Source organism: Anser cygnoides, chromosome 9 (assembly GCF_040182565.1).
Source record: "Anser cygnoides isolate HZ-2024a breed goose chromosome 9, Taihu_goose_T2T_genome, whole genome shotgun sequence".
Taxonomy (NCBI): domain Eukaryota; kingdom Metazoa; phylum Chordata; class Aves; order Anseriformes; family Anatidae; genus Anser; species Anser cygnoides.
In genome coordinates this window covers 13,862,786-13,881,978 of record NC_089881.1, presented here as the reverse complement: position 1 = coordinate 13,881,978, position 19,193 = coordinate 13,862,786, and the positions used below count along the sequence as shown (strand labels likewise).

At 38.7% G+C, this 19,193-nt stretch overlaps 1 protein-coding gene across 17 annotated transcripts in view; it reads left to right on the top strand.

Annotated features, from left to right (window-relative positions):
* The window catches only part of DLG1 (discs large MAGUK scaffold protein 1), a 151,186-nt gene that overhangs the window by 18,317 nt on the left and 113,676 nt on the right, over window positions 1–19,193 (top strand). Inside the window, exon 1 of one of the 17 annotated variants that reach the window (XM_067002575.1) lies at window positions 10,298–10,342. The exons of the other annotated variants lie outside the window; for them this stretch is intronic. Within the exon in view, the coding sequence (XP_066858676.1) occupies window positions 10,313–10,342 (30 nt within the window). The 5' untranslated portion in view covers window positions 10,298–10,312. Of the gene's footprint in view, window positions 1–10,297; window positions 10,343–19,193 lie in introns of those variants that run through there. 17 annotated transcript variants of the gene reach the window in all.

Genomic DNA, 19,193 nt, shown 5'->3' with positions numbered 1-19,193 from the left:
TATTTTTTTTCCTGGTGGCCAACAGTAGGACTCAAGGGAATGGCTTGAAGCTGTGGCAGGGGCAGTTCAGGCTGGGCGTTAGGAAAAGGTTCTTCACCGAGAGGGTGGTTGGGCAGTGGGACAGGTTCCCCAGAGCAGTGGTCACAGCATGGAGCCTGCCGGAGTTCAAGAAGTGTTTGGACAACGCTCTTAGACATAGGGTCTGATTTTTGGGTGGTGCTGTGTGGAGCCAGGTGTCGAACTGGATAGTCCTCATGGGTTCCTTCCAACTCAGGAAATTCTATGATTCTATGTATCGGAGCCAAATATAGTCAGTGTGCTTGTTGCAAACAGTTCTGTCAAACTTTTTCTTCCTAACCTGGTACTAATTCTCCTGGTAGGAAGAAATGGTAAATGTGATAAATTCTGACTTCGGTACACTACAGGTATGGTTTAACAGGCTCTATATTGAGATTATTTATCTGATGAAATTCCTCAGGAGTGCATCCTAGTTTGAGTTATTAGTGAAAATATCCTGATAAAATTATAAATAGAAAGAGAATGGTGTGTTGCTGCTTCAGAAGCAAATACTACAGTGAAGTTTTGAGCAGCTTAAGTAATTAACGTGCAGGCTCTAGTTCAGCTGGATCAAGTCCTGAGCTTGGGTTCTAGTTGTGTAGCACCCATAGAGGTTGAATATTTAAGGAGTGGTTTCTTGGAAAAGGTAAGGGCTGGTTGTGAATCTTGAAGGGAGTCTGCCATGTCATGTTAATACATGAAAAGACACATCTTATCAATACGGGTGTGTGGTATAAAGCCTTTCTGTTCTACTTGATCTGCGTAAAGCTATGCTGGAAGTATTGTCTAAATCAAGGTACTATGTTGCAAAAAATACAGAGAAGTGTGGTAAGTCCTTAGAAAGAGACTGGTGAGGAAGATCTGAAGCTTGAAAAAGAAATGGAGAAATAATTGGTGCTGTATGAAGGAAATGAACACTTAATTGGGAAACGGACTTTTTTTGTTTGTGGGCAAATATAAAAAGGAAGATAATATTTTGTGCTCTATAGTAATAGGCTTAACTAAAATGTTTTAAATGTCTTCTTAAGTGCCAGAATAGTGTTTTTTTTTTTGGGGGGGGGGGGGGGGGGGGGGGAGGAGGTATCTCCCTCATTGAAAGTCTTCAAAGGCGCAGTATAGCTCTATCTGTCTGAAATGTTTTTTTCTAACGCATCTTGGAACAGTGTAATGGACTTGAAGATTTATGTCCCTATGAAACAATTTTGGTCTTGCTAAATGTGCTTATAATTAAAGCAGCTGGATTGTGAAGCAAGTACCTGCTGCTGTGAGATTTGTGTTAATGGTGTTCCAGCCGTAACATGCATTTTGTGCTTCGCCTATAGGGGAAACCTGCTGAAATCCAAAGTGTAGAATAGCATATTGTTAAATTCAGGCTTTGTGATTACTCACACTGCTCTGAAACTGGGAAGCTAATTCACTAAAACCTTGCTTGCTTCACCACCAGGAAGTCCCCAAGAAGAAAGACTAATTTATCAGCTAAAGGGTGTTCTTGACCCTGTATCTTTCTAAATGTTCTGTATGGAAGCATGTAAATGTGTAAATTAGTTACCAAGTTGGCATCTCTAGATTTTGTCCTCATGTGGTAGTAGGCTGCCAGTAATAAAAGGACTTGTCCGTGGCACAGCACCGATGACAACAGACATGCTGTTGTGGCAAAGTGACGAGTGTGTTGAAAGGAAGAATGGCCTAATTCGGGAAGTCTTACTATAGATATAAGTATATGGCCTGCTGAGCTATTTGCTAGATGAAGCAACTGTTTTTCCTGTACGGTCTGGTGGTCCTGGTATATAGTGTTACATGAACAGAACCTGATACAGCGTGGATTACTTTGTTATTCTTCTAAGTGGCCCGGATTTGGACATTTGTGACAAAGCCACCTGTCTTCCTTGAGACTTTTTGTCTCAAGTATCATGTTAAAGTCCAGCAGTTGTTTGACCCTCAATATATGAGGTAGGTCTTACATATACTTTGACTATTTAAAAGCTTAGTTGTGTACATTGGTGCTGATGCTAGTTTCAGTGGAACTTTTCTCAGTCTGTCACCTACAGTAAAGTTTATCTCATATTTCATTAGTTAGAATACTGCTTGAGGAATGCAGTTTTTATGCATTACAGTTAGGTAGATGGACCACTTTGAAGTGTGGTAGTTCAGCATTCATTTAATTTGCTTTTTTAGTGTATGTGTAAGTCTTTGTTCAGCTTTCAAAAATGTATATAATAATCATTACAGTAAACATGTAGTCATGTACATATTGCCAGTCTTAAGTTTTTTACTGACTGCTTTTTTTCAATACCTTTCCCTCAATATTTTGAAAATTAGAAGAAAAACAAAAAAAACACCACCAAAGCAATCAAATAAATGAGAAATTATGTATCAACAGTCTGTAATCTGCACGCTTGCTATGTGTAGTACATGAAGGTTAATATTTTTACTCTGTAAAACTTGATGCATTTTGGTTTCAGGAATACTTCTTTCTGAGGTACTTTATTTTTTTTAATACTTAGTTTTAGTCAACTCAAGGGTGTAATGTTACTGCAATGCTGGTACAGCACGTGCAAACTCTAATGATTTTTGTTTGCTGAAACTAGAGACCGGGGGAACTTGAGTTGAGTGTATCTCACTTCGTTCATAGCTAGCTTGTTTTTGAACAGAAACTGTCACTTTTTAGATGTGCAAGGCTGCTGCCCAATTCAATATTAGTTCATTAACCAGTTATGAGATCAGCATTCCAGATGCACTTGGACGTTATTTTAGCTCTGTTGTATTGCATGCCAGGCTGGTAGGACTGTAAGTGATGAGAATGGGACAGTCTTGTTTTCTTGCTTGCAAATTGTTAGCTGTGGATGCCATACCTTAAATCTTGTTTCTTTTGCCTTAATGATACGTTTTTGCTGTAGTTACTCTGGACCAAATGAGTTTTCTCCCAGCTGACACTGGTGTATGCAAAAGTTGCTTGAGAGTGGGAATATAATGCTTCCCTGAAGTGATTACGGGTTGTATTACAAGAACTCTTTCTATGCAGCTGACTCTGGAAATGACTTTTTAGCAATGTGTGCTTGTATATATACATAGAGTAGTGGTATGCAAGCTTAGGTTGCCTGAGGACTTTGAATGGAAGACAGCAGAGTTGTTTTTGCTTTACTCCTTCTGGATCAGAAGAGTGGATTTCGTAGTTCCCATAGGTACTGTACTGTATTAATGAAAGGTAGAGCTACAGATTGCAGTTTTCCTGTTCACAGCAATCTGTTTTCCTTTCCATCCTTTATATTTCCTGGAACCACATTTGACAGCTTTATTTCTTTTAGTTTCCAATACAAAAAGATAATGAGGCAAAAAAAAAACAGGAGAGATTCAAGGCAGTGATGAGCAGGGAGGGAAAGTTAATCCTTTCAGTACTAAGGACTAGAGAAAGATGTATATCATTTCACTTTGAGAAGGTTCAGGGGTCCATACCATTTCCTTATGAGCATTAAATCCTGAGTTTGTCTGTGCTGGTAAAGCAGCTAACAATCTAAAGCCGGATCGCTTAACGCTAGTGGTAGCGAGAGAAGTGTCTGCGCAGGAGAAGCGTGGTCTGTAAAGCTGTTTGCCGTGATCTGTAGTGCCATCTGTAGGTGGGACAGTTTGCGTTCGAGAAATACGTGGTGAAACTTGAATCACTGGTAGAAGTCTCCTTTGACCTAATTGAATAGCGTGTTGCTAAGGAGACGGTTTTGTGATGTGTTATTTAATTCTTTCTTTCACGTGTGTTTTAACATTTTGATAATTTAAATTCAAGGTGAATAGCAGACACTTGTTAATTTCTCTGATTTGAAAGGAACCACAGTAATTCGATTTTAGAAGCTGGAAGAAAAAAACAGCCCCCCTCAAAAACAAACAAACAAACTTGTCTCAAAATAAATGTTTTGGCTTAGGAGGTGGAACATTACTTAGATTGTCTTACTTATACAGTTAGGCTAACAGATCTCTGTGTTTAGTGAGTAATGGTGGCTCAGGTGTGGTTTTCCCACACTTAAACAAGAGAGTATCTGGCTTACTGTCTTCTAAGAAAGTAAAACAGGATGTAAGGTAAGAAAGCTGAAATTATAGACTAGTCAGCTAAATGTCAGGCCACGACAGGGTGGAATGAAACTGTCTAATCATCTTGGAATCATAGAATGATTCAGGCTCACTGATGAGACTAGATGGCTAAGAATTTCACCCAGTGGAGTCTTGAAAATCTCTAAAGATGGAGAGCCTAAAACCTCTCAGGGCAAGCTGTTCCAATGCTGGACTGTCATGGAGGGGAAAAAAGGGGAAAAGTGTTTCCTTATTTCTGATTGAAATCTCTCTTCCAATTTATTTCTTTTCCCTAATATTTTCTAATCATGCAGCATGCACGTGTCCCTGTTGTCTTGGAAGTACTAGAAGGCTACTTTTAGGTTCTGCTGAACCTATTTCTCAGAACTAAAACAAGACCAGTGCCATCATCTTCCCTCAAGGAGTAAGCTTCCAGCCCCCTCACCATGTTAATGGCTCTCTGCAGAGCTTGCTCCAGATTATCAACATCTTTCTCATGTTGGGGCGCCCAAAATTGAATGCAGTATTGCAGATGCATCAATAGAAGTGACAAGCAGAGTAGAGTCATAGTTTCCCCTGATACTACTGACTGTGCTTCTGCTAATGCAGCATAGATGCTGTTAGCTGCCTTTGCTGTTAAGCATACTGCAGGTTCACGTTCAACTTGTTCAAAATCTGTAAAAAGAAAGATAGTTAATGTGGATATTTTGAACAGAAGTAGGATTAAGCTAACCTAATTTTCTCCTATGTGGGAATTGTTCTTGTTGGCAAAGCAAGCAGTAATGTCTTTTTAACCTTTGTAAGATGTTTTTGATAGTTCTGTGTGACTTCTTAAGGTGAGCTAATGTAGTCTAGAAGAAAAATCTTCAGAGGTATGGTTTCTAGTGGAATGAAAGAAGTCTGTATTTAATGGGCAGTAGCAGTTTTTCCATTTCCAAAATGGAAAGGTGTTATCAAATAGCTAATCAGGGTCTTAGAGGAAATTCCTGAGAAGAGTCGCACAGAATGCATTGCTAAAGCTGCAGGATGCTATAGTTCTGTTTCTGTTTTCAAGTTGTGCTGACTGCAGTATCCTCATCTGGCCTTTACAAATACAGTCAGTTGTACCAGCCCTAATAGCAGGCTGTTCCTGAAGAAATTACCTAGACCTGTCACACTATCTTCAAGTGTCTTCTTTGCCTTAATGCTTAGAGAGACTCACTGCTGGCTAACTTGACGATATGTCTGACTGTTGTACACCCTGTTGTCATGCTGTTGCTTTAGGCTTGTATTTATACACGTGTGTTGTCTGTTATTTCAACTATGTTCCTGCAGAAATAGCACGCTTGTTTTTTTGGGTATCTCTTAATGTGTGGTCTCAGGACTTTCGGGCATCTCATTGCTTTCCCCATGCTAACTTCTATGGTAGGGAGATGATATTTGACTTGCTATGTATTTTTCATTCTTGAAAGATCTTGAAATCCAGGCTGTTTGTACAAATCCAGGCTATTTGTACAAATCCGAGTATTTAAGTCAGTTCAGAATGCATGCACAAACAAAAATCTGTTATTTATAAAAACTCTCCTTCATTCAGAAGTAAAAGGAAAACTTAAAAAGAAATTGGATGAATTTGATATCCAATTGTGGGTTTTTATTTGTAATAATTACATTGTGCACCCAGGTTCTAAGGTGGTTGGATTAGGTTACAGCATCTTAAAGTTTTAATGCTTTCTTTGCTAAAGGAACCGAGAAAATACTTGCAGTGATGGTACTGCTTGATCTTTAACTAGGTCTTTGAAATCTCTCTTCAGATCTGCTGAAGTTGGGCAGCTGACATACCAAAAGCCGAGCTGAGCCTGCTTCTCTCGTTATACCTGTGACAGCTGTATGCTATACAGGTTTTCTCATAGACTCCGAGAGCTAAGTAGCATTTAAATAACCGTATGCGCTTTTAAAATTTGGGGATAGATGAAACTACCTGCAAAATCAGTATTTTTCCAAAGCATTGCTTTCATTTGCTTGATTTATTCAATGTATGTATGTTATCTGTGCGTGAATTTTCTTTTAACTGTCTGGTGACTTAACTAGTAGAAGGAATCTCTCTCACTGGTAAAAGAATAAGCCTGTGAAGACACAAGAGGTGACTGCCAAATATAACCTGAAAGAATTGGTAGGTACTTCAAGATGAGCAAATCCCATCTCTTTCCTTTGTATTACTCACATAAGTATCTCTCATAAGTATCATGCTTTGTTTTTTTTTAATGTCACAAAGATAATGTATTTTCGTTTCACCATTTCTGGTGAAACTGAATAGAATGGCTGTTGCTGATTGCTGCTGACCCATCAAGCTGACAGGACAGAGGTTTATTTTCAATAAATATGAGTGACATAAGGAGATTGCAGTGCTTCTTACAAATCCAGTAGCATAATAGTGATTTTACTGGCTAAGAAATGCTTACTTGGCTACATGACACGAGGTGTATTACTCTTTAGTGTGTTAAAGGTGCAGCATTTCTTGATTTTGATTCAGGTTTTGGTGTGTCCTTGAAGATCTTTCTGTTGTTCCTCACAACACAATTCAAAGGAAGGAAGTTTCTAAGTTAATGTATTGTTTATTTACAGTAGTTTATATTTTGTTTTGCTTACCTAGTTCCTTTTCTTAAACAACTTTTTTTTCTGAGCTCCAAAATTTAACACGTGCTTGGCCATTCAAGGAGTTTTAAAATTTGTCCCCAAGTAGCTATACTGTTATTTCTTACGATAATGCAAAATCTCATGAATGCTTGACTCATATTTTCAAATCTATCTTCTGTGAGCAATATTTCCAATGAACAGTCTGCAGATACTGTGTTTTTGGGCTGGGAAATGCTTGTTTATGTGCAGCTCTCCTTGAGAGCTTATCCATCTGTGTATTATATTTATGAAAATGTGCATTGGTATTTGCTACAAAATTTCTTGCTCTGTCAGTAGGGTACGTGTGATTGGTGTCTTTTTGTTCTGCGTGGGTTTTGCCTCATGACAACATCTATTTACTGGTAAATAACTTTTCCACCCATTGAAATTAAAATGCACATTCTGTTGTTTGTGCTTAGCTGAAGATGAGTTTTGAGGGCTGCCAGGCAGGGCTTTAAATGAAGCGTAGTAGTGTACTGATTGGTAAAGGGCTCTTATGTAGCTTGTTCTGGTTTGTACAGTGGGTGTCAGTACGTTCAAGTGTGCTTGTAGTAAAATCTCCGTGCCCTCTGCTTGGAAACGTTTAGCGTGCCCACTCATAATCTATGAATTCTCAACCAAGAATTGCTTCTTCATATTATCTGAATTGGTCTCTTCTTCCACAGCTCGTAGTCTGAATAGTCAATCTGAGAAGTTGTGCCTTTTGTGGCAAGGCTAATGGGCCTCAGGTCTTGGTAAAAGATGGTTGAGAGTGGACAGGGAAAAAATGTCATGATGGTGATCCTTAGTTCTAAAGGATTCCCAAAGAAAATGAGAATTAAAAAAAGGAGGGAAGAGAAGAAAGTGATTGCCCTGGAACATAAACCAGTTGTAGCCAGGATTAGTCTGTAGAAGCTTAATCTTGGAACAAGATGGCTGAGAGAAATTTGAAAAAGCATCGTTGATTTTTGCCCATGATGTACAGAGCATGATGGGCAGGCAGAGCTTGGGCGTACTGTTAGGAACTTGTGCGGTGAAGTTTGTGCAAGGAACATGCACGTGGACTGCATGTCTTGAACTGGTCATTGGAGACATTTCTGGGCCAGGCACTGGATATGTGCCAAGCCACCTAAAAATGTATTTGCTCTTTTTTTGTCTTCTTGGATGCTTGTGCTTTATCAAGTTCTCTGTTCAAAGCACATAACAAGCAGTCTTCTCAACAGAAGACTTGGGAAATTCAAGAATAATTTGCATGCCGATACCCTGCATTGAGCTATGAGAGTATTTTTTCTCCTGGCAAAGGAAAGTCCCAACAGCTTAACTAACTGGTGCTTTGCATCTCTGTTTTCGGAAGAATCTCTGTTTTCAGAGATTTATACTTCTGTCTGGATTAGCCATATCAGTCCAAAAGATGCATGTTTTTCCCACTGATGCTTTGCAGTAGTGAAAACTTTACTTAGGTATTCATACTAGAAATATTTCTTAGACTTCAGAGAGAATGTGAAGGTAATAACAAGTATCTCTGGCTTGACTTGGACACATGAGGTAAAACTCATGGTCTTGATGGCTGCATGGTATGGGGTTTACCTTGAAGTTCTGTTTAAGCTGAACTGAGTAGTTTTTGCTAGCATGTGGTTTTCTTGCTTAATGATTTTTTAAAAAATTTTGAAATGGGAGAACTATCTTGTAGTGTCTTCCCTTCCTTGTCCCTAAATTAAAAAATAAAATGCATAATTTTAGGAATAATAGTTCTTACTTTCTACCTTTTTTAAACTTTTGGCTTTTTTCCTTCCCTTTAGTATACAGTATGGTGTAGAGCCAGGGAGTCAAGTGGAGTAAAATTGCAATTTTTCTGCTGTTACATCTGCTTAAAGGGAAAATGGCATTCTTGTTCTTTGATTTTATAGCTGTCTTGAGCTGAAGCTTGCCAACCAATATTTGATACCATTCAGTACATGGGGCTTCTGTTGTGTGTGTATGTGCTCTCTAAGCCTCCGACCACTTTCTCAGATGTAGGCTTAGACTGAAAAACTCATTTAAAACAAAGCTAATTTTGGTTTTGGTTGTAAGACACGTTGAAATGTGTGTGCTTCATTCAAAGTTGAGAAGATGCATACCTGTGGATAAAATTTGACTTTCAATGTTGGTGTGCGTGCAGTAGCTGCATTAAACCTGAGATTGATGATGACCATGGTAGGTGGTGGGCTGTGGGCTGTGGCACGTTACGGTGGTCTTGCAGCGGGGGAGCGAAGTGTGAGCCCAGTAGGTGCTGGGACAGCTACTTGTCTAGGCGTTTAGTAGGCTGTTACTAAATTAAGCTTTATTGTTCTAGATGACATGATGTGAAAAACAGCTCTTTGAAGGACAAAAAAGGATAGAGAACAGTCTTGTACTAACGCAATGCATACCAGAGGCTACTTGGACTTGATTTTGAAAGTTGTTTTTAAACTTAAAGAGAATAGTGAGAATACCCTGGGTAGGCACCTAGAATATTTTAGACTTGTTTGCTGATGTGAAATACAGTTTGACTAGTTGTACGTCTTGTGCTGAATGTGAAATAATACAGATGAGATTTTAATAGTTTGAAATAGTCTATTGAATGGTTTTCAAAATGCTTCCCTGTGCAGGTAGCAAAGGTGGAGAGAGAGACCTAACAGGGCAAGGTAACTGAAACTGTGTTAACTAGTTGCTTTCAATTCTTTGTGTGCTAAATTAGTATAATGAGATTCTTACCTGTTTATGAAACTGCCAGTTTAGTGTTACTTAGTATACAGACTAGCTTTTGTGCCCAAGTGTTTGACTTTTCCCAGCTGTGCTAATTGGGCTGAGAAGACAATGCCTGTGCACACAAACTTTGCCTTGTCACTGCATTACAGCATTACAAAAGGAAATGAAATTCTAGGTTAATTCAAGGCTCAAAATAGCATTTCTCTTGCAATATGCATTACTCTTTCCTTGCCACTTTCTTCTCTCCCTGTTCTACATGGAATATTCCATTCATTACTGCCTAAGAAATCGGTTATTTTGCAGTCTGCAAATGCTGAAATGATGTTAGAGGAGAAATGCTTGCTTCCAACCATAACTATTTTTGAACGACAGCTTCATTCTGGAAATCATAGCCAGCTAAGAGAAGCTGAATTGAGATTTTTTGCTGTAAATAATTTTGTATTGCTTTTCATCAAATGATTCCCTATGACTCTCATGTGTTAGGTAATCGTGAAAGAGGAGTATGTGAAACAGAATATGAGGAGGCACTTGCCTGGTATGGAATAAGACTTGACATCTTTTCTAAGATATTTTCAAGGATAAGTTCAAGATTTTCAGATGTAGATAATCAAAATAGGTTGAAAATCTTTCATGAAACTTAAAGCATTTGTATTTTAGCTTGCTCTCCTTTTTTTTTTCTCCACGTTGTTTCTACCTCTGATTCCAAAGGGAATCCTGGCACACACTGTACTATTTTAACCATTCAATAAGTGTGCTTCTCCTCATTTGAGATGGTGCTTAGCTGTGATTGGAAATAAACCTTTTAAATGTTTGGAAAGATACCTGCTATGCTGAAACAATGGATTGCTTGTGCATTGTAACAACAAAGGTAAGATGATAAAGCTTTTGATTAATGCCTGTGATCTTAAAAGTTCTGGAACCTTTCTTTCAGGGTTTGCTTACCTGTAACAAAAATGTCTTGATTGTTTCCTAGTGTTGATTTTTTTTAACTTTAAATGTACTGATTGTGAAAATAAATTCTGTAGTTGTTGCTAAGAACAGTCACAGATCTTAGTTCTTCTAAGAGCTGATCATGCACATTGGAAAAACTCGTGTAGTAGAATGTGTTTTTTTGTCATTTTGCAGTTAGGTTCTTTGCTATTTTAGCACATTTAAAGAGTGAAATGTTATAGGAACTTGCTTTTTATTCTGGAACGTGGAAGTCCAAGTCATGTTTTACATAACCTTTATCAAAGATGATAAATCTGGGAATTCCTGCTAGGGATGGATATATATTTCAATATATTCTGTAATCTGGGCATCTTGCTGCTTTGAGATGAAGAGACACAAATAGTTTAGTGTCATTACTTCTGTACTAGGATGAAGTTTTGTGCGTGATTGTTTTGAATACAGTCCACTTGTAACTGCTAAAGGAAAAACATGATGCATAAATGGAATGTATAGTAGTAGTGTGCTTATGAAATGTGGATAGATTAGGCTCTTTTGTGTGCTTTTAAAATATTTTCATTTTTGTTGTTGTTGGTAAAGTGGTGTTCTATATTGCTCCCTTTTCCATGGTTGTTCAAGTAGCTGCAGGTTTAATTGTTTACTAAGCTGCTCAGGCTTTCGGCAATATCTTTAGATAATTTGAAACATGAAACTTGTTTAATTTCTTTCTGTTTCTTGAGAAAGAGGTTTGTATGAGCATCTTTAAGAATATTGCATGGGTTTAATGATAGCTATTAAAATGCAAGGTATAGATCCTTATGGTTCTGTGTGACAAAAGGAAGCATAGGCTGACTGGAATGGGTGAAGTTACCTTGTCTGTCACCAGCAAAGGGGTCTTCCTGGTGTTTAAGCTGTGCATTTTTTGGAAGTGAAACATTCTTTAAAATCACAAGTTTGATTAGTTACATTAGTTCTTGGTGTTGCTGCTGTAATTCCTTTAAAATACTACCTTTTGGTGCTCTGAAACTGGGATCAGATGTTAATTCCTTGACTTTGGTTAAATTCATATGTACCTGAATTTTGCTGTATGTACTTCGCTTCCCCCTCCCTCTAAAATAATTGTCATCTTTGTCACTGGGCTGCTTGACTTTAGTTTTGTGTGTTTAGTTTCCTGTACCTACTTGTTTAAGAGCAAAAAGATAACTTATCCTGAAAGTTAAGCCAGATGATAATTTATTCTGGGGAAAAAAAAGCATTGTTTTTTAGTATGGTCAGCCTAGCCCTATGAGGGCTAATGCTTAAAGCAGCAAGTCTGTTCACAGAAGTGCTGTATGGAAGAGGGACGAGATCACCTTTCCTTCAACAGCAGTTAAGATTGGTTTAGACTGGTCATGCATTTCCACCTGGAGCTATCACCACCTAATCCTTCCTGTCTGTTTCATGTGAAGCTTTGGCCCCATTTAACTTAAATGTTACTGTAGTGCCTTGCACTTTAACTAAAGCTGTTTATTTAAACTGGTGCTTTTAAAAGGACTGTTTGCTTTCCTGTGAACATCAGTGCATCTGATGACTTGAAAGCTGTAATCTAATGAAAAATACATTCCTTAATTTTGTGCTTGAATCTACTTCTCTGATGAAAAGGAAAATGAATGCATATGACATTTCAAATCAGCATTAAAAAATGTATGATAGGATTAGAAATAGTGATAACTACTATCCCTTTCTCCTATTTGAGTGGAGAAATATTTGAAACAATTCATTGTTATTCTTTATTACAGTATAGCAAAGTAAAGAATTTGGTCAGGGAGATGAGTTCCAGTGAATTTGAGATCTTTCAAAATTTGATCTTTGTTAATTCTGCTGTGCTTAATTCAGAATGAAGATGTATTCGTGATGGGCAAAGAGGTCCTTGAACTGCTTTGTTTTTTCTAAGGTCTAACTGATTTACTTTGCACTCATCCAGTGCAAAGAATAGTGATTAATACAGGATTTTTTCTCTCCTTATGTGGGCACATTTGGTTTGATGTAGGTAGGCAAATTTGCATCACTGCAACCATGGATACTATTAAGAGCAGGCACGTGGGCTGTGCTTACAGTAATGATTTTATTTAAGTAACAGTTTTAAATGAGTACATGACACTTAAAATATACAGAATATGAAAAATCATTAATTTTTTCCAGAACAGCAGTTTTTGAGCAGTCATCCTTGGCTTGGTTGTTCAGTAGTATACTTTAAGTAAAATAGTTGAATTTGAACAAGTGATTTAAAATGTCCTTGAATAATATTTCTGGTAAGACAGCAGTGGAAAAGAGTGATTTTTGTACTGTTTTTGTTTCAAAACACTGAGAAGCGTACTGCTTTTGGGCAATACCAGAGTGGTATCTGTCTAGTCCAGTGCCTTGTTTCTGACAGTAGCTGAAACACGGTATCTTGGTAAGGGGGCAGTATATACATGAGATTCCCCTGTGTTTACCTTCAGTACCTCTCTCTGCCACCTAGTTTGAACATCATCTCTCTTCCTGCAGGTGCACTGCAACAAAGGGGTAAGGTTTGTTTTCTTTGTCATCTACTCTTAGACATGAGAAGGCTGCTGCTAGCTCAACCTGAAGCTGCTTCTCTCCAGGTTAAACAAGCCCAGTTCTCTGAACCTTTTCTTGGTGTGCTCCAGCCACTTAGCTGTCTTGGTGGCTTTTCGGCGTACCTGCCCCTGTATTCCAAATATGATCTAATAAAGTGTATGAAAATGCTTTGTAACTTCTCCTATGCCAGTGTTAACTTTTTGGAGGTACTGTGGGTAGAAAAATGAAAGACTGACGTTGGAAGGAAATAAAAAGTGATGGAGACAAGGGTGTGAAAATGGAAACAACTACAGTATAAGCTTTTATGTGTAAACCCGATACAGAAATCACTTGATGGGCCCAAAGGATACTTTCTTAAAGTGGAGCAACAAATCCTAGAATTTTGTGAATTTAAAATCGTAGAGATCAAAACTCAGTTACATGGGAAATAATTAAACTAAAAGCTTAAGAAATACACTGAATGTTAAATTAGTCCACAACACCTCTTGGAAGTTGGCACATGTAAGTGATGTGTCATGATGGGTTTTGGCAAGGAACTTCATTTTGCCAACATTTCTTGTGTTCACTAAAATACAAATAGCTTTCCAAATATATTTGATTGGATTGCATATAAATCATAGTTATCTGCTGAGCCAATTGAGTAGTGCAAATAAGGCAGCGCTTTGCTTTGATATGCCATCTGGTTAGAGCGCTGAAGGAATGCGTACAGAACCAGTCATCATAAAAACTTTGGGAAGTGAAAAAAAAAGACTTATACATTGCAGTAACGTTGGCAGTGTCAGCAGATGGTATGAAATTGCTCCTGTATGTAATCTTGAAGCATAAAGCAGTGCCAAAGAAACAGCTGCCTACTAGGATAGCTGGTAGGTGTCAAAACCAAGGGTGGTTGCCTGCAGACTAAAGGATTGGCTGATCATCATTTGGAGCAGGAGACGAGGTGTGCTGTTAAGAATGAGGAATGCATGTCGTAGGTGGATTTAAAGGTTATGTGACAAAAATGAGGAGGAATACAAGCAGAGAATACTGATTTTGTAGTCATACCAGGCGAAATGACATTCCCACTGCAGGTATTTGTTGTGGTCGTGAGCAAGTGCTTTAAAGACTGCTTGAAGTTTTACTGCTCAGATCAGACTTGCCAGGGATCATACTTCCCCTTGCATGGCAAGTAAAGAAGCCCAGGACAACATGAGGCAGCATGAGGTCAGTTAAGTCCAGAAGTTATAGCTAAAGCAACACTATATTTCATTTTCCATGGGTGGAACAGAAAGGTGACTTGTGTGAGTTCCAAAGATGGATGGGCTTGTGCATAATGAGACAAGTGAAGACATCAAGAGCGAGGAAGAAGTTGGCACAAACTGACAATGGTGGACATGATAAAGTCACCCGATATGTAAAATCTGAAAAGCAGGATGAAGAAAGCATAAGAAAATAGACTAGTGCAAGCCATTAGGAAAAAGATTGTCTTGCAGCATATCAATTACATGGATATAGTAAGCTTTACGCATTTAACTTCTTTTTAAAAGGAATTTTCTTAAATTGTCATCATTCTGTTAACATGATGCTCTACCAGCTGCCAACAGTTTGGCCCAGGAAATCCTGGAGTGAGAGGCAATTACTCTGTATTTAGTCAGTTTGAATGGCTCTCTTTTATATGGACCTGTCTATCTCACCAAAATGCACTTAAACTACAGCACAAAGGTAGCAGTCTGTGCCACATGCTTCATATACTGAGTATCCTGAGAGAGAACCTTTGTTCACCTGCATTTCCGTGTTCTTTCTAAATGACTCTAAGTATTTAGAAACTATATCTTTTCCAGTAACTTTGGGTTTAACAACTGTGTAGCTTTTCAGGCAGGCACATCAATGAAGCTTGTATTTGTTCAAGTGTGAGCCCTTGAAGAAATGGGATAATTGGACCAATGCTTGTTGTGTTTATGTGAAGTTGATGGGCATTACCTGAAGCTCTCGAATGTTTGTCCTCAAGTTTGTATTTATTTCCCCTCCCCTTTTAAAAGGAAAAGCTGCTAGTTTATACTACAAATAAGTGGCAAATGCATTATCTGGCTATTGCATCAGTTCTGTGCATGTTTGGTTAGCAGTTGATCGAAGAGCAACAAATGGCTGTAAAATAATAGTATTTCCATCTCTGAGAACATATGGGCTATGAGTATTTCCAGCTCTCCATGACTCTGAGAACATGGTGTGGATTATATTTAGGTTGGAGGAGATGCTGTGAATGCAGCAGTAAAAAAGGGGAATAACTTCCTGAAATCAATCCTATACAAAAGACCTCTTCAAAGCATTTTCTGAACTCCAGTTGCCCTTCTGGAACTGTGAATTTATTTCGGAGGAGCTGGTGATCTCAGCTTGAGTAATTTTTCAGGTAGGATTAATGGGAGTAGCAGAGTGAAGCATTCATTCCTAATCAGTTTTGCTCTGTAGCCCTTGTTTATTATGGGAGAAGAACTCAATCTGTAGCTTCAGGTGTGACACTGAACTGATGTGTCAGGTTGCTGCAACTCAGAGTGCTTCTACCCCCTTTTCTTTAATGCTCACTTACTAGGAATGCTTTTCTGCTGGCTGGTGAGTTAAAGCAGCTCATGGAAAAGTCAAATGAGCACTAGAGCTGTTAAAAGGTAGCTGCTGGAAAGGAGAATTTGATTGTTCTAAGCTGTTATATTGCCTCTGCTGCCTCTGGAAAGGCAGGTAAAATGATAAGTCTTTAACAGCTCAATGTTCTGGGAAGGAGGAGAGGAGAGCACTGGGGAATCAGAGGAATCAAAACGTTTGGTCTCCTTGTCTGCTGCTCCTGAAGCCGGACCCTCAGAGTGAGCAGCTCTGGCATAGTTTCCTGTTGTAATGAAAACAGTGGGAGAAAACAGTGGGTGAATAAATGTAGGGTTGTTCGTAGTTGGACATATGGTCCCTAGCACGATTCCTTCAGCAGGGAAGGGTATTTAGGTTTCTTTGTACCAAAAAATAAACCCACAAAAAGCACACCCCCAACCCAAAACCCAACAGTGTTTCCTGTCTTACTTGAAGTGAGATTTCAGGATGGCTGAACTTGCTGGCTGACTTGTCTCATATGCCACTAGTCAGTTCTGTCTTACTAGCTGGCACAGCGCATGATGGCTTTTATTTTGCGAATGCATTAAGTTGCACCAGGGCTTTTCAAACATAAGGCTTGCTTTTCTTTTCACTGTTTTCTTGATTTGATGCTTAATCATAGCCTGCTATATTGTCAGTGGGTATTACTCATACTTTCAGAAGTGGTAATGTGACTTCTTTGGAGCTGGCTCTTTGAGGACGGTGTGCTGCCACATCCTGGGTTGGGAGGTGGGAAGAAATGCTTTAATGAAGTTCTGATACTTGGTAGAAGTGTAACCAAGGGCTACTGTCTTAAAGGTCAGCGTGGGCAGAAGTCAGCGGCATTCTCTGAACTCATCTGCATGTCCAACAGGGAGTGAACAGTGCTCGGGGCATTTTAGTGACCGACCCATGGTGGCTGCAAGAGTGACTGCCTTACCTCCTCCGTGTGTGTGTGTGTGCTCTAGCAGTGGGTGCGTGTGTGCCCACATGATGTGTAATAAATGTTGAGGATGTTTTTTCTCCTTCCTTGTTTCCACAAGGCTGATTGTGTCAGTTGTGCTTTTGGTTTCTCTGAAGTGTGCAGTTGAGATGGAGTTCGCTGCTGCAGTGAATTTTCCCTCATGTATGTGACACGTTCTTTCCTACTGTGAAAAATAGGATGCTAGTTGCGTTTCCCCACCTGTGGTTGTAGTGCCTTCATTACCTGGTTAAGCCAACACGCCTGGGGAGTGCTTTGCTTGTTTGCTGTGAGCTGTGTTTTCTGTACAGTGGGGATGTGCAAGTGGGGCAGCTCGAGAGCAGACTCTTGAACAGCCTACAGAGATGTCTCTGCCTGGGGCTCTCCCGGTGCTCAGCTGATGGGTTGGCCAAATGTGGCAGCGGTTAATCTAGAACTGAACAGGCACGCTTCTCGCCTTCCTGCACTTGTCTGTCGTTTTCTTAATCTTTGTCATAACTCTGAGCTCCCTGGAATGTCGTAATGATGAACTTAGTCCGTTTTTTTATAATTAATAGGTGACTTTTTACTTCTGTACATTTGTCTCTTCGAAAATACACAGTAATCCAGAAGCATGTGTTTGACTTGTAGCGTGTTCCTGAATCTCCTTGTAGAGCTTTTACCCAAAACAGACCTCTTCATTTTTTTTGTTTTTCTATTTGTAAAAGTGTGATAAAATACAACCATCACATAACTGAGGCAGAAAATCTATTTTGACTGCATTAGCATGGTTCAGAAAAAAAGAACAGTGTTTTAATGAACTATACTTTTTCCTCAAAAAAAAACCCACAAGCAATCACCACCACAAAACAAACAAACAACCCCATGCACGCAGCACCTTTCCACTGTTCTCTGTCCTTAGGACTGATAATAATATAACTTGTTCAAGAAGCTGAAATTAGAACTAGCTTATTGCATGAAGCTTTTTTACTTACTGCTTTCACCTTCCTTCAGTCTATGAAGACAGCTAGTGAATACTTGAGCTCGCCGTTGCTTTTTGTTGCAGTGGGACTCGATGTGACGACAATGCCTGTTAGGCTGAGGACAAGCGGCGAACTTAGTGACCCATTCATAAGCAATGCATCTTAAAAGCTCTTTGTAGGAAACTTCCTGGAGATAATCATCATGTCTTGTCTGGTGAAATATGCATCGATTTCTCCATTTTCTTACTTCCTAATAAGTTGTCTACAGTATTTGATGTACTCAGCTGGTGTTACGCAAGCAATTGAAATACAGGGGAATGGAGAGAAGTTTGACGTTGGGCTAGAAGTAGCATGGTTCTTAAAACTCTTGTCCTGTTTTTAATTGGTTGAGAAATATTTCTTGGAGACCATCTGGGCAACTTGAGGAGATTCGAAAGTACTGTTTTATACAGCGCCACGTAATCGCCACCCTGCGTTGTGTACACACACAGCTAGGAGTACTGCTAGAATGGTGAGGGAAGTGCTCTAAAAAAAAAGGGGGGGAAGAAAAAGTGGAAGAGCTTGTCTTAACTAGAAAGGGAATGTTTCCAAAATACAAAGATAGCAATAACTTTTCAAACCAAACATTAGTACAGGAACAATAAGAGTTAAGCCAAAACAAATTAAAGGCACAAATCAAAAGGTTCCTTGTTGCTAAAGTAATTAGCTCAATAAAAGCCTTTTATAACTATAATGTAGATAACAGTAGCTCGTTGTGATGGAGCTGGGTGATTTTAAAGATGACATTAATTTGTTTATTAGGAATTTATGTTATTCGAGAGATGCAGCAGGATAAAATTGTCTCAATTCCTGTAATTTTGAAGGAAAATCATCAGTTTGGGTTTTGGACCCCAAAATAAAGATTATCTAAAATAGTAAGTGCTATTTGCTGTAGCTTCTTCTAATGTAGCTTTCCTTACACAAGGATTGGAGAAGTATGTATCTGATTATCCTGTTAAACAGAAAAGTTAATTACAAAATAGGATTATTTCCATTTCCTTAGAAGTCACTGGTGATCCTAGAAGCCTTTACTTTTTCTCCCACTAACTACTGTTCCTTCATATATTCATTCAGAGAATAAAATCAGAATTAAGCGGTGTTATGTTTTTTTCATCATCAGTGCACCACTATTTTTGACATTTTTGTCAGTAGGTCATGAATATAATGAATGAAATGAAACACTTTCTGGCAGAATCAAATCTTTACTCTGTTTTTTACTTTTGCTTTAATTCTGATGCTTGTATAGGATAGGGTGTGAAGTGTATTGCTGTAAAATGAAGACTATGGAAAAATAGTGTACTGTAGGCTGTTGTGTGGTTTACATTTTTTAAACACTACTGTTAAGCAAGCAGAGAAATCCTTTCCAGTGGAAGTGGAGAAATGCTGCCCTCTACTGTTTGTAAAGCGTTTTTGTCAAGAGAGCAAGCAGGAAAATGCAGAAATCTACGTTTTAGAAAACTTGGCACGGCTTTCTCTGCCCTCCAAGATTTGAAATATGTGAGGAGACAGTTTTTGAAAGGTAGGGAAAAAGGTAGGGAAAAGCACAGAACTGCAGTATTAGATTGCAGCATACAGAGCTAGAATTAAGTTTTTGGTTTGCCAGTCATGATTCTGGAAAATCGTTTTGATACGTTGCCTTTTTAAATGTTTTTTTATTTCCCACC